Here is a 27719-nt window from a genome sequence, read left to right on the forward strand (position 1 = left end):
ACCAACAATGCATATGTATTATTGCAAAAATAAAAATCTTGTTTTCCTGATGATGATATACTCTTTTGCCCTGCTGACTTTAGATATTGATGTTTGGTAGAAATAGATATACATATTCATTTTGTTTAAATTCCATTCATTTTCCTCCAATGTCATTAGGTAGCTACTCATGCAGAGATAATCTTAAAATAATTGTTTTGTCCATATTGCTAGGCAGTCAGTAGTTTAAGTTTGAATAAGGTCTTTTGACTCATCATTATTTAAAACTAACTTTTACCTCTTTTGGGATTTTCCCATGTCCATTTAATCTTCCCTACTTTCTGGCACAGCCAAGCTCCCTTTCTTTCAGCAATCATTTTTACAACTATAGACTTTTCCAGAAGTTCTCCACAAAACATGTCCACTAACTAGTAGGACTTTGCCCTGCTTCGACTGTTTCTATTTGATTTTAATTGTTTCTCCCCTGGAGCAGAAGTGGTGCCTTTTTCTGCTGCTGTAGCAGGGTCAGCATCCTGCTTTCTGATGGGTTGGTCTGATATCTTGACCTTAAAAAAAAAAAAAAGAACCCATCTGTGGCAATATGTATTCTGTGTTTTTCCATACTGCATTCAAATTCTGTACTGCAAAGTTAGATGTGATTTTGATTACCTCAGTTTTATTCATCACTTTAGCTGGAAATCTGGGCTCATGGAATTATGGTGGAGTACATTTTAAGAAATATGTGATGCAGCTGATTAGAATATGCTGCTGACATCAAACTTGAAGTTAGACAGGAGATAATGTGATAGGCAGGCTATTATTTATTAAGTTTGAAGTGTTTTAAAGAGTGATTTTTCAACAGTTGCTGGTATTTTTAGTACGGGGAAATTTTGTAATAATTTTTTTCTGAATCACTGATTACAAAAAACCCCAAAACAAATCCTGTTATAACTTCTAGTTAATCATGCTTTCAGGGGAGGAAGATGCTAGATGCTGTCTTGATTTTCCTTTCAAGTCTTGTTCTTTGCAGTTCCAGCAACTGTATTAGAGATAGTTATAATAGTTATAATTTTTATTATTTACTCTAATAAGTATCCTTTTTAGTTGTTAGAATGTGTACTCGCTTTTCATTTATCCATGACTGCTAAATAGTGATTCTGATGGTGTAATGTGCAATGGATAGTTGCTGAAGCTAGCTTCACAGACTGAACTGTTTGAGGGTACAGAAAAATAAACAGAATCATTTTCATGATGGAGAAGTGGGATTCTTAGTTAATGTGGAACAAGAATGGCCTTGTGGTCAAAACATGATTTTTAAGAATAGACCATACATCTGTCTCCTTCTTCACACACAGATGAGCTCACTGACCTTTTATCTGTTTTCCTGGTGTTGCCTCTGACTCCTGCAGCTGTAGCCTTTGAAAGCCCTGTTTGGGAAAAGAGGAATGAATAAAAAACTGTGTGTTGCATTTGGATTTTCATGAACCAGTAGGTAACTCCGCTTTTTCAGGGTGTCAGAGAAATAATTCCGGGCATGGGTTTATTTTTTGTCCATTTGTAGATAGTCTTTTTGCAGTTCTAGTACTTGCACTGCTCTGCTGGATTGCTTGGGAAATCCATCTGAACTGGTGCATAAATGGCTGCGGAAAAGTGACAGTCAAAATTACCAGCCCACTCTTGCTCTCTTGTTAAGGAGCAAAGCTTGCTAATAAAGGCCTTGGAGGATTCCAATGAATAGGAAATTATCTCTAGTGTCATTTTAACAGGTTTGCATTTGTGGGCTTTGCTGCACTATATTTTGAAAGCAATACGAATTCTAAAATCAAAAGTAGCTAAAGAACCTGGAAATGTACAGCGACGTCAGATGAAAGCAGATTATGCTGAACTACTGAATTTTCCATGGCTACAGTGATAAGCAGCAAGACACGCAAGACCAGTTTTATTAAGGCTTAAAGAGAAAATAGGAACAGCTGATTTAGAGGAGAAAATGTGCATTTTTATGATGTTTAAGGTTTTTTTGGGTTTTTTTGAAGAGGGTAATGATTTAGACATTTTTGTCTATTCACAGCTACTGGCTTACTCCTCTTTCCAGTCCTCTTTCTTTGGCTTAATTTACTGCTTTTATGTGTTTATACCAGCAATTTGTGAAGAGATTCCAGGTAGGCTTGGAAGGAATTTTAGAGATCACTAGTAAAGTCCTCTTCCCAGAGGTAGGATCCACAGATGGATCTACTGTAATAAATATTTCTCTAACTCGTGAATCTCTTGTGAAGGTGATTTCTCATCTTCCTTGGGTAGCTGTATTGTGTCAGTTCTTCACTACTGCTATTTAGAATTTTTTTCCCTAATCTGTAACCTAAATCTTCATGCCTAATTCAGCTAATTTTTATGCTGTTTCTGGGGATGTGAGGAAGTGTCCATCATCATGGTTGCTCATAACAGCTTTTTATGTTCTGAAAGAACTTGTCCTGTCTCCTTAGGCAAACCATTTTTAAGACTGAAGTCTCTGGTGTTGACAGCCTTCCCTAGCACAAATTGCTTATCATTTTCCTGGTCTTGTTACCTTCCTTTCGGTTCTTTTCCAGCTTGTCTTTTGCAGTCCTCTGTACAGGGATTTACAGCTCTGGATACAATATTCTGTCTTAGGCTGTAACAGCAGAAGATTTGTGATCTTTATTTACAAAAGAATCTTGGTTCTCTGTGAGGTCTTATACAATGCACCTCCTGTTTATGAATCCTAGATAGGATGTCTAGTCTGCTATAACCCTGCGTTGTTGTCCGTTATCTTTTTGTGTATTCGTTATTCCAATTTTCATGTTCTGTGCATTTAACTTCTTTCAAAAGCATATGTTAGTGGGGATTTTCCCCTTTTTGGTATTTGGCCTTTGAGTTGTATCTGATTGTATTTTTTTCATTTTTTTTTCCTTCTTTTTGAAGTAATTTTAAATGGGGGAGAAACAAAAGCATGTGCTCAAAACTCCAAGTTTGGTATCAGTCACGGAATTTATTTATTTATTTATTAGTTCTTAATAGATCTGTTTCTTATTCTGTTGCTTTATTGCGATAATGAAAATATTCTGTAGAAATGGAACAGGACAAACCCAATGGAATTTCTTTTTGACACACTTTTCCAAGTCCTGATGATTACCAAATTCTTGATAATTACCTTTTGGACATATTCTCCCTGATTTTCTCTACTGTATTTTTTTACTTTGCCAATGAGAATGGTGAGTCTGGTGTTTTATTCCTATGTTAAGATGCTTTGCTTTATTGATTACATCACATATTCTTCCAGAAATCAGTTACATGGCACTGTTTTATTTTTGAGAAGAATACAGAAATCCTTAAACCCTGGATCTCCCATGTTAATCCTCTAGGTGTTTACAAAATGATTACTGTCATGTTTTATCTCCCTGTCCCCAAGTATTCTGATCTGTAGTTTGGAAAGCCCTCTGCCTTTAAATGGGAGTGCTTTGATTTGCCCTTTTGAGTCTTGCTGACCTCTCTTGTTCTCCCGAGTTCTCAAAGTAAATTGATTAAGACAGTCTCCTTAGATACTTGGAGTGAATTTCAGTGGCTCTTGCTAACTTCAGCACTTTTCTTCATGTATATAGTGATTTTCATTAGGATTTGTTTTCATTGTTATCCTAGAAAGCCTGGAAGACCTAAGCTGCCTGTACACCCTTTCTTTTTTTGTAAATCTTAATGGATTTTTATTTTGCTCATTCTTAATGTAAAATATATTCCATTATTTTCTCGTGTCCCTTGTAAAATACAACTCATTATACCCCTTTGTCTTTCTGATTGTTATTTACATGCTTTTGCTATTCCACAGTGGTGTTCCTTAAAATTCTTGTTGCATCTTGAACAATTTTGTGATTATTGTTTTGTAAGTAGTTAGGGTGAAGCTATTTTTGGCCTGTTACCATCCTGTCATTACACTGGAACACTTTCATACTGTGCCTTTCAAATAGCAAGGGAAAATGTATAAAACCCATTAAAATATGCACATGGGATGCAGCACATAAGAGGACACGTCTCAAGGAGCATTGCTTGTACGATGAAGAAAAATATGCATGTATTCAGTAGTAGACAACATTAAAACCATTTCAGTATTTGTTTACCTTCATGTAGAGAAATCAGATTGTAAGTAAAACCTGTTGTTAAGTATTTACATAGTCATCTGTGGACAGTAGCTGCTTTTAGGTTTCTAAACTGTACATGCTCAATACTGTTAAAACTTAAATCTGTTAATTAACATAGAGCTATTGAAAAACTAGAATAGCAAGACCTCCCAGCAGTAAATGTTGGCTGCATTATCATGCCCCAGATTATTCCTTCACATACTAATTTTTCTTAAGTAAGAGAAAAGTGAATTCCAACATGTCCTAGTGATCAGTGAGTAGGATGGGCTTGGGAAAATGCTTTATTTGCCTTGCATATGACCTTTTAGTTGTTTTTCATATTGTGTTCTGTTACTGAGCTGTTCACCTTGCATCTGAAGGTAACTTCTGTGATATGGAAAGAGGTAATCATGCAGGAAAGACCAGAATTATTCAAGGCTCCGATTGGCATAAGGAAGAACATAGTGGGGATTTAATCCTCATGAAGAGTCGTTAGATGGTCAGTTCTTGTGTGCATAGATTTGGGAAGTTCTACCTTAAAAAGCATGTAGACCAAGTTAGGAAAATGTAATCTGAAGTTACAAGACTTTTCTATCTGTACTTTTGGCTGCAGCATATTTTATTATATTTTATTTGAGGATTTGGAAGGTGAAACGAATATTGTTTGGTTTCCCTGTAAGTAATACTTTAGTGAAGTTTTCACAGAATCATATGGGCGTGGATTGGAAGGCACCTTGAAGTCCCTTGTAGTCCAACACCTTGTCTCCACGTAGGGACATCTTTTACTAGATTAGGCTTTTTATGTTTTCCAGTTACTGCAGGATTATGGATTGTTTCCTGAAGCAAGTGATACCTCTTCTATTCAATCATGTTACTTTTGGGCCTTGAGTTTTACTGTTTTCACATCATGAAAGTGAGGAATAAATCAAAGCAGCCAAAGCTGGTTTTGACACCCTGTGGAGTTTACATGTACATACCAATGTTAGACAGGTTCAAACAGTTATTTTAACTTCAAAAACTCCTATCAGCACAGCATGGTTTAATTTGGTGAGGGCTTCAGTTGGATTGCCTGGAATTAACATGGGACTCATTGAGAAACTATTAGTATTTTTTCCCTGTTACTGCCCCTTCTGTCAGAGAAGAACATAAACATGTTGTTCTTGTATCTCCTGAACTTTTCTTGCCTCTTTTTGCTTAGGTTCATTCAGGTCTGTAAACAGTGCAAGTCACTTGCTGGGAAAGCCAAGCTCCACACTGTCCACGGAGGGTGACTGTCGGAGTGGCCAGGAACTCTCCTCCTGGTGTAGTAGAAAGGTGTTGCAAAATTTATCAAGCTTGGACTTTTCTTTTGGAAAACATTTTAACACGTTGGCCATGAGCAAAAGGCTTTCGATGGGGGCTGATCTGTCTTTGCCAGTGGTGCGTTTGTTTGGAAGCTGCTATTTTTGGCCTGTGAGCTTCTGAGTCTTTTGTAGGAGCAGAAAGAGGAAGTGAACAGTGAAATCCCTTTAATAGCATATTTCCTGGTTGAAGTGACTTATCTCTGAGGCCTAGACAGAGGCAACGTCATTTCCTGGATTACTTCTCTTCAGTCTGAACAGTCTGTTTTACTGTGTAATCTTTTGACCCAGCTTCTTAATTGTAGTGAATTTTTGTGTTAAGTAATGTAAACTAGGTCTTTCAATGAAAATGTAAAGCTTTAAGGAAACAACTTTTGACAAAATGCTAATGTGCAAGACAAGTCTTTCATAAACTACCTGTTGATATGAACTTATGAACGTAAAATTTTGTTCAAAAACTTTTTTTTTAAAAAAACCCCACTTGTCTTTGAGGGAGTAGGATAATAAAGCTTGTTCACGGGGTTAAAAAAAAATTGACACTTTCTGTTGTTGTGGTGATGATACTAATCACCTCTCTTTGACACCACTTGTAGCTGGCTGTCTTCAAGAGTTAGGACACTTCCAAATAGTTAATAATAGTTAATAATTGTCAGTTGCACTTTCTCAAATTACCATTCATTAATAGCTACTGGTGAAAATTGTTACCAGGAGTCCATGAAAAAGAGGCAGAAAGAGCTAATAAAAAAATTAGCAGTAAATATGGTTCTCAGTTTTTATAGCCCACAAAAAAGCTGTGGAATCAGAATGACACAGGCAAAAAACCAGTGACATCTGAAATTTTAATACACAACTCTGTTTAAATTGGAAGTTACAGTTGGTTTGGACCTTGTAATCCAACTTTACAAAAATTTTTGTTCGGGTTGATAACTTTATTCTTTTGCCTGACCTTTCGCATAAGGTAGAAGTCAAGCACACTATATATGAGTTTCTTGGTTGACCAATAAAATACCTTTGCATGAAAAGCATTAAAATATCAGGTGACTTCACTTCTCTAAAATACAAAGAACAGAAGTGTTCCTGGCTGATTTGTGTTAGCACATAGTGTTTTTACATCTCCCTTAAAATGTCTGCCCAGTTGTTAGTGATCATGAGAATATTGTGGCAGTGAAAGAAGAATGCTGGAGTTCGGTGGAGTGTGTAGACTGCCAGCAAATTGGAATTGGTACTTTACTGAGCTAGGTAAAATCCTAAAAGGTGGCCCAGCTGTTCTCCATTGGGGCCTTCAGCATGGTCCTTCTCTACATTTTGCAAAATGAGGATCCGTATTTCTGCTGGCACACTGTGCTCCAGAATGAGATATCCTTTTTGGAAGGTGGTGCTTGCTAAATAAAGAGTAGTATGGATTATGTTGTTTTGCAGAAAATCACCTGAAGTCAGTACTTTCCATTGGATTTGTCCGGGTTATTGGGCAATACCTGCGCAGTTCATGAAGTGATTAATCCATAATTATTTAAAAACTTCGTTACTTTGATTTGGTTTTATTTTATCTTCTGTAAAAATGTTGTCAAAATTAAGAATAGGTAGTAAGTCTTCTGTCCCTCTGAAAGATGAGCATGATGTCCTGGTGCATCACTCCTTAATTTGTAATTGAGTCTTGCAGCAACAGTTATGATCAAGCTGAAATAATTCTTATAATTATTATTATGAAAGCAACTACTGTGCCTTCTTTATTGATTTTATTGACTGGATTAGGAACTGACTGGAGGGCCGGGCCCAGAGAGTGGTGGTGAACGGGGCTGCATCCAGTTGGCAGCTGGTCACTAGTGGTGTCCCCGGGGATCAGTGTTGGGCCCAGTTCTGTTTAATATCTTTATCGATGATTTAGATGAGGGGATTGAGTCCATCATTAGCAAATTTGTAGATGACACTAAGTTGGGGGGAGTGTTGATCTGCTGGAAGGCAGGAGGGCTCTGCAGAGGGACGTGGACAGACTGGAGAGTTGGGCTGATTCCAACGGGATGAGGTGCAACAAGGCCAAGTGCCGGGTCCTGCACTTTGGCCACAACAACCCCCTGCAGAGCTACAGGCTGGGGATAAAGTGGCTGGAGAGCAGCCAGGCAGAAAGGGACCTGGTGGGGTGTTGGTTGACAGTGGCTGAACATGAGCCAGCAGTGTGCCCAGGTGGCCAAGAAGGCCAATGTCATCCTGGCCTGAATCAGGAACAGTGTGGCCAGCAGGTCCAGGGAAGTGATTCTTCCCTGTACTCAGTGCTGGTGAGGCCACACCTGGAGTGCTGTGTCCAGTTCTGGGCCTCTCATTTCAGGAAGGATATTGAGGTGCTGGAGCAGGTCCAGAGAAGAGCAATAAGGCTGGTGAAGGGACTCGAACACAAGTCCCATGAGGAGAGGCTGAGGGAGCTGGGGTTGTTCAGCCTGGAGAAGAGGAGGCTCAGGGGAGACCTCATCACTCTCTACAACTCCCTGACAGGAGGTTGTAGCCAAGTGGGGGTTGGTCTCTTCTCCCAGCTAGCTATCAGTAAGATAAGAGGGCATGGTCTTAAGCTCTGCCAGGGGAGGTTTAGGTTAGATATTAGGAAGAAATTTTTTACAGAGAAAGGTAATTGGGCATTGGAATGGGCTGCCCAGGGAAGTGGTGGATTCTCTGTCCCTGGAGGTTTTTAAGGTGAGCCTGGATGTGGCACTCAGTGCCATGGTCTAGTAACTACGGTGGTGTTGTATCAACGGTTGGACTTGATGATCTTGGAGGTCCTTCCCAACCCAGCTGATTCTATGATTCTATGACTTCCCTTTTTGTTTATTAACACTGTTTTATGTTTCTTTCTGTTAGGAAATTCTAAAACTCTATGTGTAAGACATTCATAACAGTTTATGTTACATAGATTCAAGAGTAAAATTCCACCTTTTTTCTGAGCAGCAGTGGAAATATTATCGGTGTTACATCACAGAATGTTTGCAGTTGGCAAGAACTTCTTGAGATCATCTAGTACAACACCCGTGCTCATTGCATGGTCAGCTAGAGTAGGTTGACCAAGACCAGGTCCAGTCAGGTTTAGAGTATCTCCGCTGGTGGGGACTCCACAACCTCTCCGGGCAATTTGTTCCAGTGCTTGACCACAGGAAAAAAGTTTAGTTTTCAGATAGAATTTCCTGTGTTCTACCTTGTGTCCATTGTCTCTTGTCCTGTCAGTGAGCACTGCCTTTTCTTCAGTCCCTCCCATCGGGTGCTTATACGCATTGATGAGCTCCCCTGCCCTGAGCATCTCAGCCATCTCAGGCTGATGAGTCCCAGCTCTCTGAGCCTTTCCTCTTTTGAGAAATGCTCCAGTGCTTTAATCTTCATGGCCCATTGCTGGACTTGCTCCAGTAAATCCTTGCTTTTTATGATTTGGAGAGCCCAGGGATGGATGCTGCACTCCAGGTGTGACCTCATCAGTACTGAGCAGAGAGGAAGGATCATCTGTTCACTAGGACTGTCAGGTCCTTCTTTGCAAAGCTGCTCTCCAGCTTCTCAGGCTGCAGCCTATACCTGGTGCCTGGGGTTATTCCTTCCCTCAAAGCAAGACTCGGCTTTTCCCCTTACTGAACTTTGTGTTAATCTTCTCTGTCCAGGGGTGCACAGCTGGTGGCTGGACTTTGTGCCACTGATCACAGTCTCCTGGGCCTAGTCTTTCAGACAGCTTTTAATCATTTGTCTAACCTGTACTTCGTCAGTGTGTCTCTGACACTTTGTAAGACGCTTTCATTTGTCAGGAGGTAAAAAGTAAATAAATAAATAAAATCTCTTAGTGTTGAGAATGATCTTAACCATTAATGTATTTTGTGGTGCAAAGTGACATCTCCACAGAGGTAGTCTTATTTGTGTATATGTGTATTTAGGACAAAGTGGCATTCAAAATGTATTTAATAATCTTAGGCCTCGCCTTTGACTCTCTCCAGATATGTTTTTAGAATGAGTGATTTTAGTGATATTTTCAATAAATTATACCTTCTCAGATATTTTAGGAAAAAGCTATGAAATCAGCAGATTGTTAGCTATAGCCTCAGTTAAGAAGACTGAAAAGCTATCTAGTTCTGTTGGCTGCCTATAATAAACATGATATGGTCTCTGACTTAAATCTCTATGATGCCCTATCAAGGTTCAAAAACCTGAAGAAACAGTCTCAGAATTTTGTTCTTAGAGCAATGAATAAAACTGCCAGTTCAGGCTGAACACTGGAGTTGCTGACAATGAATAGTATCTCTGCCTCCTCTTACTATCTGAAACTAATTTTTAGTTTTGTTTGTCCATGTGTAACTGGAAAAGTGTGTTTTAGAGTAATTTTTTTAAGTTTTCCCGACTTGCAGAAAGGTGGAATTGAGCTAAGTCTTGTAACAGGCATTTAAAATACTATTCTTAGTTTAGATTTGGTGATCTCATCCTTTGCCATTTTAAGAGGTCTCAATTGTTTTCTGCTGAGGCACTGATAATGGGTAGCAGAATGGTATGTAGAGTTCTGGCTTGCCTTCTTTTGAGTCACTTAGAAAAAGTAATCTAGTCTTGTGAGCCTGAATTACGTGGTGAATTGTCTTCTTAAGTTTAGGTCACATCTTGCTTCTAAGAAAAATGAGCAGTTGGTTTTCAAATATCCAGAACAAGAAGGTAGACTGTGATCAGAGCAATAATATGGATAATACAAACATTTCCTGCAAATGTTTTTTGGCAGGAAATGTGTAATGAAATCCTTGTGAACGAAAATAGGAAAAATGGACTGACTGAACTCAGTATCTTAAATCAGTGTTTAATGAGCAAGATTAAAACTACTATTCCAGTTTAAGTCCCAGTGCCACTAATCAGTGGTAATATAGCTGTACTGTTTATAGAACTTGGAGCCAGTCAGTGTGTGTTAGCTCCTCTACTGGTTTATAAACATACTTGAGAGCTTGTTTGATTTGCCTACTAGGAATGTAATGCATGCTTGAATAATATATAATCAGTCTCAGTGTAGTAGTTTTAGTGAAGTTGTTAATTAAGATTTTAGAACTCAATTAACTTGTTTTTATTTTTTTTTTCAGGACGGCTTGAATTCTTTGGTCCTTGATCTGGATTATCCAGCACTGAGGAAGAACAAGAACATTGATAATTTCTTAAATAGATGTAAGTTGCAAGTGGCCCTTGAACAATGACATAGTTGTGATCTCAGTCATAGGAAGCTGAGTGGTCAGAAATGCTTTACTGATGGTCATTGTACTGATTTTTATAACTCTGAGCTTCTATATTCAGAAGGCTTTGGAGGACCATTTGTTACAGAAAGAAGTTTCATTTTGGGGAGTTATTATATTGCTGAAAATAATGTTGAAAAATACAAGCTGTAGATTTTTGTTTTCTTAAATACAGTTGGAAAAATCCTTTTATGTTATTTTTTTAATCTTACGTATGTGTAGCTATATAATTTGCTAAGCATATCGCATATCCAAGTTATTATTCTTCAGGAATTCATTACACAAAATGTCAACATTGTTTATATAGTCATACTTGATCTAACCCACAGCCTTCTGTGGGTTTTTAAAACTAAAAACTAAAACTAAGGTTGTACCTTAAAATATGTTGGTGCATTTTTGCACCTTTGCATAGATGTGTGTGATTCTCCTCAAATTAATTGTAGACAGGATCTTGGAGTTCATTGAGCATATGGAAATGAAAGACTGTACATCAGAGTAGATGTATTTTGTCTTTTCAAAGTGATTTCTATCCATGTATATAAGCAGAATATTTTTCTTGTAAAAATAGTGGGCCATTTGTTTAAAATGTAAGTTGCAGTGAGTAGGCCTTCTTGGAACAGCTATGCTTTGTGGGAGCTTATTTTGAGATCCATATTTTTTAAAAAAGCTTTTTCTTTTGCATAAGTTAAGGTTCCTGCAGATGCAGTCTTATCAGCAACTTGTTTTTAGATTCTTTACTTGTAAGAGGTGTATTTCTGCTCTCTGTTGTCCTGGGACTCCTTGAAATATCCACTCATGCTCCTCAGTTAAATGGTGGCCAGTGTAGTAATTTGTGGTGAGTTCTTTTGTTTGGAATTCAGTGCTTCTCTGTGAGGTTTGGCAGAGCCCTGTAGATGGACATACAGCTTTACAGTTGCCAGTAAAGTCTCACTTGGAGAAATCACTTAAAATACAGTAAATAAGAAACAGCAGATTAGGAAGTAGAAGCATACTTTGGGATTATTCTCAGTTTGAGTTCAAAGGAATTCAAGCTGATATTTGTGAAAGAAAGGGTTTGAAACAGTATTTTAAGTATCTTTGTTACCAGCAACTAAGTGCTGTATGTGTAAAGTAAGGGAAAAACCCAGTGAAAATGACAGAAATAACATTTATCAGTAACTTCTATGAGCTGTTCAGATTCACTTTTACATTACTGTGGGAAAATAATTTAACCTTGTGAACAGGTTGGATTGGGTTGTTTGTTTGGTGTTTGTTTTGTGCAGCCCCTGAACATTCTTGCTGTCTGTCTGCCCTTTTTTGAAGGCTGTTACTTCTTCTCCTCCTCTAGGTTCCCTCTAGTCGTTATTTTAAATATTATTAAGTATCTGATGTGGCCTACAGGCTACCAGCAATGGCAGAAACATGGAAATATACTTTCCTTCACAATTTTATTATTACCTTTTTTTGTTAAATGAGCTGACAGTGTACAATTGAAATAGCCAAATACTAATTAAAAAAATTCTGAGACATGTTACCAAAACATTCATAGTAGTTTTCAAAGAGTTTTCAAAGGTGTACTTCATCCTCACCTGTTGAACTTCAAAAAAAAAGCATGTAAGACCGGACTATTTTGGCTCATAGATCGTGTGTCAGTGCATCTCTCTTAAGAATCACCCATGTAACTTCTCTCAGGTTTCTATACTGCCTGGGAGAGAATGAAAAATAATGCTCCATATCTTCTGTGATTTACACTAAAAAAAATAATTCTGAAATGAGGATCTGGTAAACATTTGAGGCTAGTAATCTATTGGCATTGCAGTGGAAAGAATCGGTCCTGGCAGTGATGTCTTTCAAAGTCCTTTCCAACACAGGTGTTTGTGTGGTTTGTTATGTACCAAATTGGGGAACTGAGCAGAATTAAAGCAAAGAGTGGGGCGGTTTGTTTTTTTCTTTTGTTAAACCTAGTCAGGCAAAAGAAAAGCAGACCAGTTTCTGATTTTCATTTCACTTCAGTGATACTTTGCCAGCACAAAACAAACTGCTGGGGTGCAGGAAAAAATGGGGCAACAACTGGGTTCTTATTGGCTTTGCGATTTTATGCCATATGAAGTTGCTGAACCCATAGCTCATGTCTTCCTGGAAACTGTTCTGAGGGTAGCAAGGATCAGTGGAAAGAGCATTACACAGGCTTGCTGAAGCCTCTTGCTACCTTGGGCTTGGAAGAAGAGTTGGGAATTGTGTTAGGAATTTATGGAACTGTAAGTTGTTGCTCTCTTAGGTTAGGGAACAGTGAGTTCTTGTCGCTTGTGATTTTTCTCAGCATCTGAAGAACTGTAGCAAATGCCTAGATGAGAACTGCTGTCAAAAGGTTCTGACAGACGCTGATGAGCAGTCTGTGCCAGGGGCCTGGAGCCTGCATCCTTCCTCAGGGCTTCCTGAAGGCAACCCCAGAGAGATGGCAGGGCCATCCCATGAGTTAGCAGTGGGGTGCACAGTAAAGCAGCTGAGGTGAAGTCACTGCAATTGTTTTAATCCGTATTGCACAAATCTTCAAAAGTTGTGGAGAATGCTAAATAATCATCACACTTTCGGTCAGTTTAATCACTTAATTCTTCCACAATAACACTTTGAGAAAGAATTTTTGTGTGCACCCTACTTCCAACCTACGTCAAGTCATTGCTATTAAGGTTAATGTTTTATTAATAGCTTATTTTAGTTTAAAAATGAAATAGTTTGCACCTCAGCTGAGACATTAATTGATGTTCAGCTCAACTCATAGTTTCAAGCTGAAACTCAGATGTTTCAACTCATTTCACAAAGGCAGTTTATTAATTTCCCATAGTATAGGAGTTTGGCGTATCCTGCTTCTGTGACCACTTTGCTGAAGCAGCTTCTTCACTTGTTTAATAGGCAAGAAATTCTTTCATTGCCTGCTTTTCCCTTACTATTCTGATTTCTTACCACTTTCTCCGAGGTATTGACCCCAAGTGGAGCCTATATTTGTTGTAAGAGGCACATGAAGTATCTCATATAATACAACCCTTCCTTTTCAGTCTTTTATGTTGTTTTAATCAACTGTTGGGATTCTGGTTAAATTGCTGTGTTCTTTTAGAGTATTCATGGAAGGGAAAGAATAACGCAATATTTAATTCCTGAAACAATGAGAGGAATCTCATAGTCCTTTGAGAGCAAAAACTAGTTTGCTTGTTTTAGAAAAGAAGGGTGAGTTTTCCAGCATGGGCTTGGTGTAACAAATCTTTCTTGGTGTTTTCTTTTCCTCTTCTATCATCTAGACCAAGACAATAGGTTGAGTAAATTCTTCTAAGTCACTTTTTCTGTCATCTGAGATTTGCCAAGTGTTGAATCATGTCTTGGTGGCTTGTGCCTTTTTTGGTGGTCTCCCTTTCAGGTGCTACTTAGCCTGTTGGCTGCTATAACTTCTGGGAGCAGAAAGTTAAATAATTAAATAACAGATTTAAGCAACAGTTGAAAATATTTGATCATTTATAATCTTATCATCAGGAATAGAAGGGCACAAAGAATGGATTTTGAGTAATCCAAGCAGCAGTACAGGGAGTGGTGCCATCAACAGGCCTGGTACAATCCAGAAGTCTTGACTCCCTCAGTGGATCAGTGATTTCCTGTGCGTTATCCAGCATCACTCAAGAACTAGAAACCTGTGTTGTTGAAATGATTTGCTGATATTTTGTAGGTTGGCAGACTTGCAGAGTGTAATGGCAATGGACGTATTTACAGTAGAAGGAACTTTTAGTGCAGATGTGACATTTGTGCAGCAGCTTTGCTGACCCCCTGAATAAACTTCCTAGAAAGTTGCTTTGGCCATTTTCCTCTCCAAGCAGACACTGCTTACTTGGAAGTTTTATCTGCTAAGGGTGATTTCTTGCAAAATTAACACTCCTGGTTCCTCTGCTTGCATTTCGTTGTGTCGCTTGAAGCTGCTGAATCATGTGCCAACCGTGCAGCCACCAACAGAAATGTGTTATCTGGTGTGGTGCGAGTGCCTGCCATGGCTGTAGCTCTTTGTGCTCCCTGCTTCCTGCCAGCCACACTGATGAAGTGTCATATGCCAAGAAGACTCTTAGAAATGTAGTGCACGGCAGAACTCACATTGAGTTAAGGAGCTAATTGCTACTCTGGTTTTCTCTTGGCTTCTCTTAGAGCGCTCCTTGCCAGGTCTTTGCTGTTGCCTCAGCAGGTTGGGCTCCAGTTCTGTTCTTAATGACATTGTTCTAGTAAGAGTAGGGATGGGAGACGTATCAAATAAACAACTTTCCCAAGCAGAGCACGGAAGCCATAGTGTTTAACACAGAATGTCTCAGATGTATAAACAAGTTCTATGTCAGTGTTATTAACCACTTTTCCATTTAGGTACTCAGTAGATACAAAGCAATTCAGTCCTGCCATCAGGCTTATTTTCATTAAGGAATCTGTTCTCTGCAAGCTAGAGGGCTGCTGCTTTCTGTTTCCCTGTCTTCTGCTCTTTTTGTCTGTGCAAGTCAAAATGCTTCTTGTGTCCACCTCTCTTTTCTCTGGGGGGTGGAAGCACTACCCCATCTGAAGCTGTGCCTTCTAGGTTCTGCTGCTTCTGCAAGGTCTGCAACAGCTTCCTATTCTTCACACACCTTTGACCAGATATTATGTATGCACACCTAATGACTTCAGTCTTTCTGTTGTGCTTTCTGTTTGGTTTTGGTTGGGTGTGGGATTGCAGCACTTCCTGGCTGTACTTCAGTTTAACTTCTGGCTGGACTTGTGCCTAGGGCAGTAGCTTTTGACTTAACGTGCTCCACAGCAGCACTCACTGACTGACTGTGCCTGACCTGTGGGGTAAAATTGCATCCCCTTGCATTTTTATTCATCATATGTACACAGCCCAGGACTGCTTGATACACATTCTTTTATTTAAAGAAAATAACCTTCATATGAACTTCTTTTTTTTTTTTTTACTTTAAAAAGCAGAAAAGTGTGGTTTTCTATTCCTCCCCATCCCCCTTTACTCTGCTAGTCAGGTATTTTTTCTGTTTTCACAAGCATTTGCAACCTTCAGCCACATTCTTGCTGCCAGCTGTCAGTGACCGATCCAAACACTCCGCCCTTTCAGAAAGTGAAACTTCATTTGTTTAAAGATTATAGTGCCATTTTTAAACAGTAAATCAAAAGCTGTCTTTAAACACTCTTGGTATCCAGCATTCCCTGTCCTTCCTGTGTTAAAGAAGAAAACTGAATCATAGGTGGTGATATTCTCACGTTTAGGACTTCTACTCAAATGTCACAATATTTTTATCAGATTCCATTATATTCTGGGTCTGAGGAGTCCATCTAATTCCTTCCTTTAAACATAACATTTTTCTGCTGCTGGGCTTTGTTCTTTTGCAAATTTATGAGGCTGTAAGATGCAAACTGTGGTATCTGTGCAGATACCACAAATTTGCAAACTTACCTGTGTGAAATCTTCCAAAATTCAGAACTCTACTAAAAGGCTACTCTTGGAAAGGTCTCCTGCACCATCATATGATCCAGCATGGGTTGCAATTATGACAGGGCTTCAGGGTTAATCTAAGTTTACCTTCTTGCACCCCAGTTTTTTTGTTTCAGATTAGTTCCATGCATTGATTATCTGTTCCATATCTGTAAAATTTTATGCCAAAATAGACAATCCATCTATGTAACTGATACCTTCACAACATTTGCATCCCTAGATGATACTATTTTTAACTAAGATTATTAAATCTTAGTTAAAGGGGTTGAGGGGGTGACTTCATTGCTCTCTAAAGAGGGGTGAAGTGGAGAGGAAGGTCTCCTCTCTGGTATCCAGTGACAGGACATGTGGGAATGGTTCAAAGCTGCACCAGGGAAGGTTTACACTGGACATTAGGAAGCATTTCTTTACCAAGTAGGTGGTCAAACACTGGAACAGGCTTCATAGAGAGATGGTCAATGCCCCAAGCCTGTCAGTGTTTAAGAGGCATTTGGACAATGTCCTTAACAACATGTTTAACTGTTGGTGAGCCCTAAGTGGTCGGGCAGTTGGACTGATGGTAGCTGTGTGTCCCTTCCAACTGACAGGGCTCTATACTATTCTATCCTATTCTATCCTATCCTATCTCTTAGCTAAGAAAGTAGGATTTCTCCATTCTCAGCATTTCACAGGGATGATAAAACTGGGAACTCCTCTGTTGGTTGCTTCATATATTACTGGGTTTTTCATTGCTTAATCACAATATTTAATGCTTAAAGAGTTTCACTGGAGCTGTAGTGGCGTGGTTTGTAGTTTCTGCATTCTGTTTTGAACACAGAAATATTCTCTTGAGTTTCTGATCAGAAATTGAGCTATGTAAAACTACACACTAGTTTTTCAATGTGTTGAAATACTTGCCATCTCACTTCACACATCTGAAGGTATTTGTAACATCTTAGAAACATTTGAAAATAAATTCATGTGATTCCTGTCCATCATGAGATGTAATATTGTGTTCAAATATGCAGTTGCACATTCTCTCTGCCTTAAAATTTGCTGATGTTCCTTCTCTACTGCTGCTTCCTGTGAATTTACATTTATTATTATTTGTCTTGTGCCAGAGCTTCCGATCTGCAGTTAAATAAGCTTCCAAGTAGTCTTCCCTTCTCAATCTGCAAAATTAGTTCACGTTATTAACAAAATAATAAACTTGGTGTGGGTGAAGCACTGTTGCTGTCCTGTGCTTCCTGTCTAAGCTTTCCTGATTCACACTCTGGCTTACTTCAGTCTTACTGGTACACTGAATGTAGCAAATGTATTTACTTTTTGAGGTTTTAATTGCCTCTGTCCTTACAACTTTACTAGCAGACTATTGCCTCGTTATTAACGTTAATCTCCTCCCTTCCCTGTCACATTTAATCTTTTCCACAGATGAAGAAAGTTTGAATTGCATTTTTGTATTCCACAGGTTAGAAAGAATCACTGGAGGTCAAGTGGTCCAACTCTGCTCAAAGTCAAACCAGTTCTGATGTTATATTACATCATCCAGGTCCTTGTGCAGTTGAATTTTGAACATTTCCAAAGACAGAGGTTTTGTAGCTCTACTGGGCAGTCTGCTCCATTCCCCAATTCTTGGTATTCTTTTCCTACAAAGTAGAATTTCCAGTGTTTCAACTTGTCTGTTGACTCTTGTCCTTTCACTTTGCACCCCTTAAAAGTAAAACCTCATTTCAGCTTCTGTTGAGGCCAACCATTTGTTCATCCTAAGGTGAACAATTCAGTTCTCTTAGCTTCTCTATGAACACGACGTGAAGCATCCTGGTGGACTTCCATGAAGCTGGCGAATGCTTTGATATTTTTTGCGCACTGAGGACCCCAAAGTTAGACATAGCATTCCAGATATGGTTTCACAAGTGACAAATAGAGGAGGAAATCTACTTCCCACTTCCCTCAACCTACTGGCTATGGATTTACCCATGCAGACTTGTACACAGTCAGTGCAAAGGCTGGCTGCTTGTTCCTCTTTGCTTGGCTTATTGTCCACCAAAGCTGTCAGGTGCTCTTTCTCAAAGTGCCATCCTATACTGTCGTGTGATGTTGCATCCCAGCTCCAGGACTCTGCACGTGCTGTTGTTGAACTCTTTGAGCTTCCTGTCAGCTCATTTACTCATCCTGTCTGGGTCACTCCTAAAAGCCGCCCTGCCCTCCAGTGTATCAGCTTTGAACTTAAAACCACCGACTGTGACTCCAGCAAGTATTCCACTCACCTGGTAACTTCTCTGTGCAATCCACGTTGGCGTTGTTTGGCTACAAAGATGCTTTGAGATGCTGTGTTGAAAGTCATGCTGCAGTATAGGAAAGGATGTATGTACTGCTCTCCCCTTGTGCACCATGACAGACATCTTGTCATAGAAGGAAATCAGGTTAATCAAACATAGTTTGTCCTTTTTAGATCCATTCTGGCCGTTCTTATCCTTTCTTGTCCATCAAGTGTTTGGAAGCGGATTCCAGAAGGATTTGCTCTGTCCTTGTAGACAGTGTGATCAGCCTGCTGGTCCAGCCTGTAGCTTTCTGAATCCTCGTTGTTGCCCTTCTAGAGAACGGACATGACATCTGCCCTTTATCAGTAATCAGGAGCCTCCCCAAGTTGTCATGACCTTTCAAAGGTGATAGAGAACAGGCTGGCAATGGTGTTTACTGGCTTGTTCAACATACTTGGATGCATCCTGTCTCATGACCTGGTGTACGCCAAGTTGGTTTATTGGTCCTTAACTCTAACTTCCCCTACTGCAATACTTTGCTGCTCCACACTCAACTATTACCTTCGAGGAGCTGGGAGGCCTGTGAGCAGAGCTTGAGAGTGAAGTCTGAGGCAAAAAAGATCATTGAGTACCTTGGTCTTCTCCATGTCCATGGCACTAGATCCCCTACATCACTGAGAGCAGCAGGCCCATATTTGCCTCATTCTTTCTTTTATTGCCAGTGTATTTATAAAGGCTGTCATTGCCCTTCATAACCCTGGCTAGTTTCAATTCCAGCCAAGCTTGGCTTTCCCAATTCTATCCCTGCTTGTTTGAGATATTCCTTCTGGATCACTCGTACCCGTTTGGGACATCTCTGCTTCCATGGTCCAAACCTTTGCCTTTTGTGCTTGAGTTGAGGCAGAGGTTGTCCATTTAGCTGGACTGGCTCCCCCCTGCCATTCCTGTTCCATTTCTAGCTAACTAGAACAAACCGTTCTTGTGCTATGAACATGTCATCTTTGAAGATCAGCCCACTCCTCTGCCCTTCACAGCAGGTTTCCACAGGATCCTGCCAGTGAGTTTCCCAATCAAGCTGTAGTTTGTTCTTCTGAAGTCCAAGGTCTGCTATTTTTCTTCCTCATTTCTCTTAAGAGTCTTAAGTTCCACCACAGTTGCTTCAGCTAAGGCTCCCATAGACTTTGTCTTCCTGGGCCAGATCGTTCTTGTTTGTGAGTAATAGACCAGAGCACCTCCCTGATTTGGCTTACTGCTTGCTTGGAACAAAATAAATGTTCTTGATAGTCAGGCATCTCCTGGATTGCTTGTAGCCTGCCAAGCTGCTCGTTGTAAATATGTAGGGATGGTTAAGCTATTTACTAGATGCTCATTATCATTAACTTCCTCGGACTATGTCATCTTTAATGTCGTACTGGATTAACTGTATCTCTGATCCTTTTTTCCTCCTGTATTCAGATCTGAGATCCTCTTTCATGCCTTTCTAGGGATCAAATTCCATGGTATTTGACCCTACACAGGGATCTCACAATATACACCTCTACTCCTCTCTGAATATAAGCATCCACAGCTTTTCATACAATTTCATGCTCTTTCCTGGTAGACTTCTTGCTCCAGCCACCTGGTTTGCTTTGTTTTCCTTCTTCTCAGTGTGTGCGGGGGCTTGCCATGCCTAAGAAAGATTACCTCTCGTATTATGGATTCCATTCATTGTTTCCATTATCTTTTATCCTTGTAATAAGAATAGACTTAAAAAATGCATTTAGCCAGGAATGCATTCATAGCATGCTTCATTTGCAAAATGAAAGAGTCTAGGACTTTGCGTGTTTTTAGAATTTGTCAGAGATCAGAATTTCGCTGGTTTCCCTTACGGATTCTCACAACTGCCAACAAGACACATACTGACAGCCAGAGCTTATCTGCAGAACATTATACCAGAGAATACTTGAACAGAGCATTGTAGACATCATTTTAAGAAGTGTAGTGAACACCAAAAAGCACTTTGAGATGGCCAGCAGTTACATACACATAGGTAAACTTGAATCAATGTATCGGATGGAATGAATGAGTGGATCTGAAGTCATGTCTTTGCATGATCCGTAGTTGAACATGAAGGTTGCCATTTGACTGCTGTTGAACCCTCCAGGTGTGTAGGAGCAGGTCACAGCTGCAGTGGTTTTGTGTGTACCAAGTCCTCTACCTCTGCACAACAGGCATCTCTGCCTCTCTTCATTGCCAGAGTCTTCTTGTGAGCTTTTGAGTGATTATTAGAGGTGTGAAATGAGAATCAGCAAAATCCAAAAGACATTTCAGTTGTTACAGCTAAAGGTAGAGGGTTAATGGTTTCCAAAGAATAATGAAAGGGGATATTTAGAGTGACTGCAGATTTCAAGAATTATCAAGAAAGCTCTAAGCATTTAAAGGCAAATAGCTTATTTTTACTCTAAATGAAAAATTATAGAGAAAATTCTTGTATTCTGTTAATACATGCATTATCACAAATTCTGTTTGATTTGTTTTAGATGAGAAGATTGTGGAAAAAATCCGAGCTTTACAAATGAAAGCTGAAGACTATGATGTTGTAAAGGTGATTGGAAGAGGGGCTTTTGGAGAAGTGCAGCTGGTAAGAATGTAATGATTTAATGTTTAGAGAGATTTCCAGTTCTAGCCAAAACCTTCCTCAGTTTTTCACACTTTATATCTAAAAATGCATTCTTATAAAGAATAAGTATTATTTTCATTGTGTCATGAGGTCATTTCTGCACATAGTAGACAGTAAATCTGAGTTTAAAATGTGATGGATTGGAAGGGAAGGACTTGGGAAATAGTTTTTTATCCTTTGATCAATGTCAAAAAGGCAGTTCGTGGCAATTCTAAATTTTTTTGACCACAAGCTTCACTGTATAATAATGTCTGAAACCTTCCTATGAAAGAGCAAGTATATAGTGTGACAAAAGAATTTTGTTTTGCTCTTATAATTGTAATGCTTGCATTGTATTTAAGTGACATGACTCAGGATTTTTAAAAGATCCATTTTTTAACATTGTCCCCTCAACATTGTATACTCTATAATATCTAAAGTAAGAATGAGATTACTTTGTAAATTTTTATTGTAGAGAAATTCTATTTAAAAAAAAAGGCAAAATACAAAAAACCCCTTGGTGTATCACACATAGTCTGATTTTCATTTAATTTTGGTTTTTCCCAGACTTCCAAGTCCTAATGTGTGATAAGTGACACAAAAATGTGCACATATGTATAAGATGGATTGATATGTCAGTTTTGAAATAAGCCTTGGACGTAAGCACCAAATAGAATCTGAAATACAAACACCAAGGACAAGTTATCATGAGCTTACAGATAACTGCACCAGCTAATCCAGGATACTTTTCTCTGTGAGCATTTTTAGTGGAAGAGAGCTGTGAGCAAGTAAATGGAAAGTGGAGCAACTAATTTGCAGCAATTGAAGCTTGTTATCTTGTTACCACAAGGTAACAAAAATTACCCTTTTGCTTTTTGACATGGAACTGACATTTTACTGTTATGTGCTATTTTTGCACTAGGAAGCTGGGAAAATTATATTGTCTTGTAATACATAAGCATTTTGGAAAATACAAAGATGTGTTGGGGTTTTGTTGAGGAATATGGTAAAATCTAAGCTGTGAAGTGCTTATAGAAGGTATACAGTGTATAATGGTAATACATTTATGATCCATTTATAAAATTCTTTGTATTTTCCATATTAGCGTTGGTGAAATTAATGGAAACCAGGGAAGAAAACCTAAAATTAGCCTGAAACTGTGACTAGAGTAAAGCTATTTGCATGACTAATGGGTAATTTGCAAATTTAGATGTGATTTATGCGGCAGATAGCAACCTTTAATCAGCAATTTTTATTCATTTGTGTCATTTTTGAGACACCTTCATCCAAGTCTGGCAACATGAAAATGTAGCACCCTCTTACCTATTTTTATCAGGGTCATTTGCACTTTGTTTTTATCCAGAAGAATGTATGAAGTCTGCAGTGGAGTATTTCCAAAAATCCCCATTTTCTAACAAGACTTTAAAAAATTAATATGTATCTTTATATGATTTTATATCCTTGCTGGCAAGAAATTAAAACCAAAACCAGAACCTTTAGCAGAACCTTACCTATGTGTGAAAGGGCTACTGCAGGGAGCTTTGTAAGAAAGCAGGCTATTCCTTGTCCTTTCACTGACAGACCCATCAAATGGTTTGTTTTAAAGTCCTTGATTAGATGTTTTTATCTATGTATATTCACTTGTAGCATCAAATAGAGACTCTCCTTTTTCATGCGCTTGCGTGGGAAGTCAGTGAAAAGTCAAGCCATAAGGAGCAGAGTTCCTCCTCTATTTGCTGAGTAGGGGTGAGATGAAAAAGAGAAGATCCCAATAACAGAAGCTGTGCCTTTTTTGGGTGTCACACTCATATATTTGCTGGAAGGATCCAAGAGAATTGTATTTTTGATGTGCTTCAAAAATGAAGATGCATTTTCCTATATGTATTTCTAAAGATAGAAGGGTTTTTCTAAATAATCCATGTCATGCACAATTTAGATTTTGAAGAAGAGCTGATTTTTCAGTGTCCATGCTGCAGTTAGGCAGTTTGAGGGGTCTGAAGACAAACTATTTTTCATTTGCCTGACCATGAAAATGGCAAAATGCTTGATAACCTGGTTATATAATAATGTTTCTTGGGTTTTGTTTTTGTTATGTTGGGGGTTTTTTATTCTTTAATAAGCCCTTCAAAAAAGCAGGAATGCTTGGTGCTGGGGGGGAACTTCTGTGTGTTCATATAGAACTCTTCTGTACTTTATGTCAATTTAAGAGAACACCATTTTTCTGTAATGTAAAAATATAAGTTGAAATCATAATGTTATGCAGTCTTACAGCTAAAAAGCAGTGGGCTAATAAATACAATTGCAGATCTGAACTAATATTAGCTGGTGATGTGGACAGACATACCTAGATTTTTTGCCTCACAAGGTATGATACAAATTTAAACTATTGAGCTAAGCTATATCTATTTCTACTTCATTTAAAATGCTAACACCACTGTTGCAGATGATGGATTTGCAGTAAGCAAAATATTTTGCAATACTTTCTGCGATCAAAATAGAAATTTGCTTCAGTGGGGACTCAATGCAGAAAGAACCATAAATAAAACATGATTAACTATGTGAATTAATGAATGTTTTGTTATCAGTGTGTGCTGTTGTGCATAGGTATTTGTAGCACAAATATTTATTATATGTTTGTAATGATTATATTAGAATGCTTATTTTTTGGCTTGTAATATTTACAGCATAAAATAGGCGGCTATGACCTCTGTCATTTAATTTTATTTTCCCTGTGTCTTCTGCTCCAGTATAGCATTTTCTTTTTGAAGTGGTGTGGAGTGATCAGCTTTCCATATTCTTTCAGAAAAGGGAAACAAATTCTCTACTGTTGTATCTTACAGTTAGATTGTATTTTAAAAGCCTCACTTTTCTCCCTTCCTCTGCCCTCCAAAAAATTAAAAAAATTCAGTCCAGTAAAGAGAGATCAGATGATTCTGGTTTGAGCATCTGACTTCGGTGGAAAAACAATTTCCTTACAGCTCCAGAAGTATTAAACTCTACACTTGAGCTCTGGTCTCTGGTTTTACTGGATCTGTAGTGATGGGGAAAGCTAAGAAAATAATTGCCAGCTGCCAGACCACTTCTTCTTTTATGCAGTGCCGTGAATAAAAGTGACTGGTGTTTGGGCAGACAGAAAAATTGAATTATGGTGCTTAATATGTTACTTGTGGTTTATGCAGAAACAGTAAATTATGAAAGCACATCCTGAGTACCTCTTGTTTGTTTTCACTTGAGGAAAAATCCTCTTGATACGAAATTGAAACTTATCTTTAGTCCCTTCTCCCAGATCTAACCATGAAGGACTGCAACATTGCAGTGACACACCAGACTGACCTGGTCATGTACTGGAAGAGAAAACTAAAGCAAAGCTAAAGCTTTCCTGTGTTTGAGTTCTAAGGATGGCCTGGGTGTCAGTCTTTACTGTGTGATTTCTTAGTGTTGCAAACCAGCAGTTGTCATGGCCTGCGTAAAGAGGTGCTGGTTTACTTTTTTCCATTAAGTGCTTTGTTTATTAGGTTTAGTTCCCATCCACTGCTGTCGTGCAGCTCTGTAATAGAGCAGATAAAGTCATGGTTTTTTACCTGAAAATTTGTCAGAATATGAACTTTGTTGCCCTATCCATAGTCGTATGTTATGGCTCTATTAAGTATTTTAGGATACTTGTGATTACTTCAAGCCTTGGAGTTCATTTCAAAACTCCACTCTAGGACCTTCATTTTCTTTTAATCATAAAAGAGACAGTACCATTGCCAACGCTGCGTATTCAATCTGATAAGTTCAAATAGATATGTTATTTTCTTTGCCTACAGATTGTCTTCTGGCGTGGATGCTGTAGGAATTATGGGTGCATTTTGCGTGTACTCCTTTACTGAAAGTCTTAGATTGTTGAAGCACAGTAGAGTGAAATTCTTTTTTCTTAATGCATTTTCATGAGTTAAATGAGGCCATGTTACTCAGTGCTAATGGCATGAAGGGATTTTCCTACCTATTTTGAGAGTTACTGTGGTGAGCTGCAGTTTAAATTTGGCAGGTCCTTTTAACAGTTGGAAGAAATTGAAACATCATGACAGTTTAATACATGAATAATCTGCTGTATGAGCCAATATCTGTATGTACAAATATAGCTCTGGGTGAAGAGTACAGTGACTAGCAGCTAAAAAGGCTGTCTCCAGGGGCCACGGTGGTGATAGAAGCAGTAGTATCAGTGGTAGGTCTGTTCCCCTGCAAGGTGTGCCAAGACACACTCAGTCTCTGGGTGTGCCATACCAGTTATTGCTTTGGTGCCTTGATTTTTGTACAGAGAAAGAACCTATCTTGAAATTTTCTCCAGAAGTAATTTAGCCAACTAATAAGCTATTGGCACTACTTTAGAGAGGTGCACAGGCTGTGATTTTGGGTCTCCCCACCCCTGTTTACTTTGCCTCTCCTGTGCATGAACTTGTTTCAGGCTGTGCTAATTTTCAACAATTTTTTTCCCAAAGTAGTGGGAGACAGGTGTTCTTTTAAATGAAGGCAGCTACACTAACTACACCTATGCGAGAATACACACCAACTTTAGGAACTGTAAACTACTAAATACATTGCAGAGCTTTACATGAATTTTCACAGAAAATGCATCTTCAATTAAGCAGTATCTTTTTGTGGTTTCTGGTCTTTGTGTTTCTTCTGGTTTTGGGCAGGATTACAAGAGCTCTACTTTGTGGAGTGTAGTTTGTGGTGTACCACCAAATCTTTGTAAATAATCCCATGTGGGATTAGTAAATGGGAAGGAGTTAATTTTCAAAATCCTTTTTTAGGACACCCTCACTAGCTGACTAATTGTTGATATCGTAAAATGTGCTTATAGAGTTGTTAATAAAGGTAGATATCCTGTTTCTGTTCTGGTGTTAGGCTGGAGGTTTTTTGGTCTAACTATACAGAAGGTTGTTGGTTAGTGTTAAACTATGCAAGGTACTAATACTAAAACCTCTGCACCTATATCTTGAAAGCAAAAAGCCCCAATTTCAAGTAAGTTCTTAAATAATCCTGTTTCTATTCATGTTCTCACTCTTTCCAAGATTACCCCCTCCACTGATACTTCTGTTCCTTCAGCAATATTATTTTCTACTGCTCCTCTGCAGCAGGAGACTCCCAGATTTGTAGACCAAATAGATGCCTCTCTGAAGCTTTGCACTGCAGATGTAGTGGACCTGAAACATTTACAGCTGTTCAGAAAAAGCTTCTGTTCTTTCAAGTAGCATAATTAAACTTGTGCAAAACTAAGGTCGGGAGATCTGCTTTATTTTTCTAAATGTGAGAGTTTTAAATGCACCAGAAAATCATAACTTCTATTTCTAGTGCATTTCACAAATTTCACAAATCGATTTCAGAAATTAGTCCACTGAATTTTTTATTTAAACAGGAAGAAAATATGCAAAACGTTAAGGTGCAGTTAATTTATTTTTTTCTGCTGACTCAGACATTTTACAGCTGAATACTTCTCACCTTGATTTCTATAAGGAACACTCAAGAACGTTAAAAACCTGGTGTTTTAGTAGTTGTTTCATAAAGCAGCATAAGTCTCATATTGTTTAATTAGCAGAGTAATGACTGCAGTGTGTAATTTAAGGATTTGATTTCATGTTTGCATTCAGATGAAGTTTTCCAAAATATTTTCATATTTTTTCATAGAAGTTTTAATTCCAGTTTTCCAATAAGGTTTATGTTACTAATTTTGCACCATTTAAAGTGAGTTTAAGAACTATTTAGGAAAAGAAAGAAATAGGAGCAATCTTTACTTGGTGCAAAATAAAAATTGGCAGAGGCTGAAACCGACTGCTTGCAGAATTTCTAACATGAATGACTTAAATGGCTAGACAGTGTTCAGAATAAGAAAATACAAACACGGACTTTATTTCTCCTTACATGATCTAACTTTTGATGGGGAATAGCATTTCCTTTTTTTTCTGTGAACAGTCATTTTATCTTTTTAGTGTTCTAGGTGATTTGAAGTAGGCACCTTCGCTGAGAAAATGTTAAGAGCAGTCCAGGTCTTTAGAGAAAGGTGGTACTTTTCTCATTCTGAGTTTTGCATTGGGTTTTTTTGGAGGTTTTTTTCTTTATCATATGCTCGTGTTGCTGCATCTTCAAAGAAACAGGCACCTCCCAAGAGCTTCTGCTCATGGCCCAGTGGCTCCTCTGCTGCGATTGCAGTGGCAGCTGCAGCCCTTGTCCAGTCTCTGGCATATCTTCCTTCCCAGGGCATCCTTCTTGTTCCACCCCTGCTGTGGTGGGTTTTTTGAGCAGCTGTTAAGCTTTTCAGGTTTGGAAGTTCTCAAATCCTTACTGTGTAGAAAATCAGGTGTATGAAGACCTGGAGGCATCACATCCCAGAAGGCAGTTTGCACATAGCAGAAATATATTGTGCTGGTGTTCAGGTTTTTAATGAGGCATTTAAAAAAAGTTGATTCTCTTCTTTCTCAACAGGTTCGCCATAAAATGACACAGAAAGTTTATGCAATGAAGCTACTTAGTAAATTTGAAATGATCAAGAGATCAGATTCAGCCTTTTTCTGGGAAGAAAGAGATATCATGGCCTTCGCCAACAGTCCGTGGGTGGTTCAGGTAAGGAAGATATGTAAGAGTAAAATAATAATAATAACAACAACAGCAATAATAACAATGATGTAATAAATATTTTCCAGTCTTGAGCTGGTTTTGA

At 38.6% G+C, this 27719-nt stretch overlaps 1 protein-coding gene across 3 annotated transcripts in view; it reads left to right on the forward strand.

The window, feature by feature from the left end:
• The window catches only part of ROCK2 (Rho associated coiled-coil containing protein kinase 2), a 107669-nt gene that overhangs the window by 30484 nt on the left and 49466 nt on the right, over window positions 1-27719 (forward strand). For all 3 annotated transcript variants that reach the window (XM_017818086.1, XM_017818088.1, XM_017818087.1), the window contains exons 2-4: window positions 10516-10597; window positions 20901-21001; window positions 27485-27622. In XM_017818086.1, the coding sequence (XP_017673575.1) occupies window positions 10516-10597; window positions 20901-21001; window positions 27485-27622 (321 nt within the window). The remainder of the gene's footprint in view (window positions 1-10515; window positions 10598-20900; window positions 21002-27484; window positions 27623-27719) is intronic.

The sequence above is a fragment of the Lepidothrix coronata genome, unplaced genomic scaffold (genome assembly GCF_001604755.1).
Source record: "Lepidothrix coronata isolate B3197 unplaced genomic scaffold, Lepidothrix_coronata-1.0 Scaffold65, whole genome shotgun sequence".
NCBI lineage: Eukaryota > Metazoa > Chordata > Aves > Passeriformes > Pipridae > Lepidothrix > Lepidothrix coronata.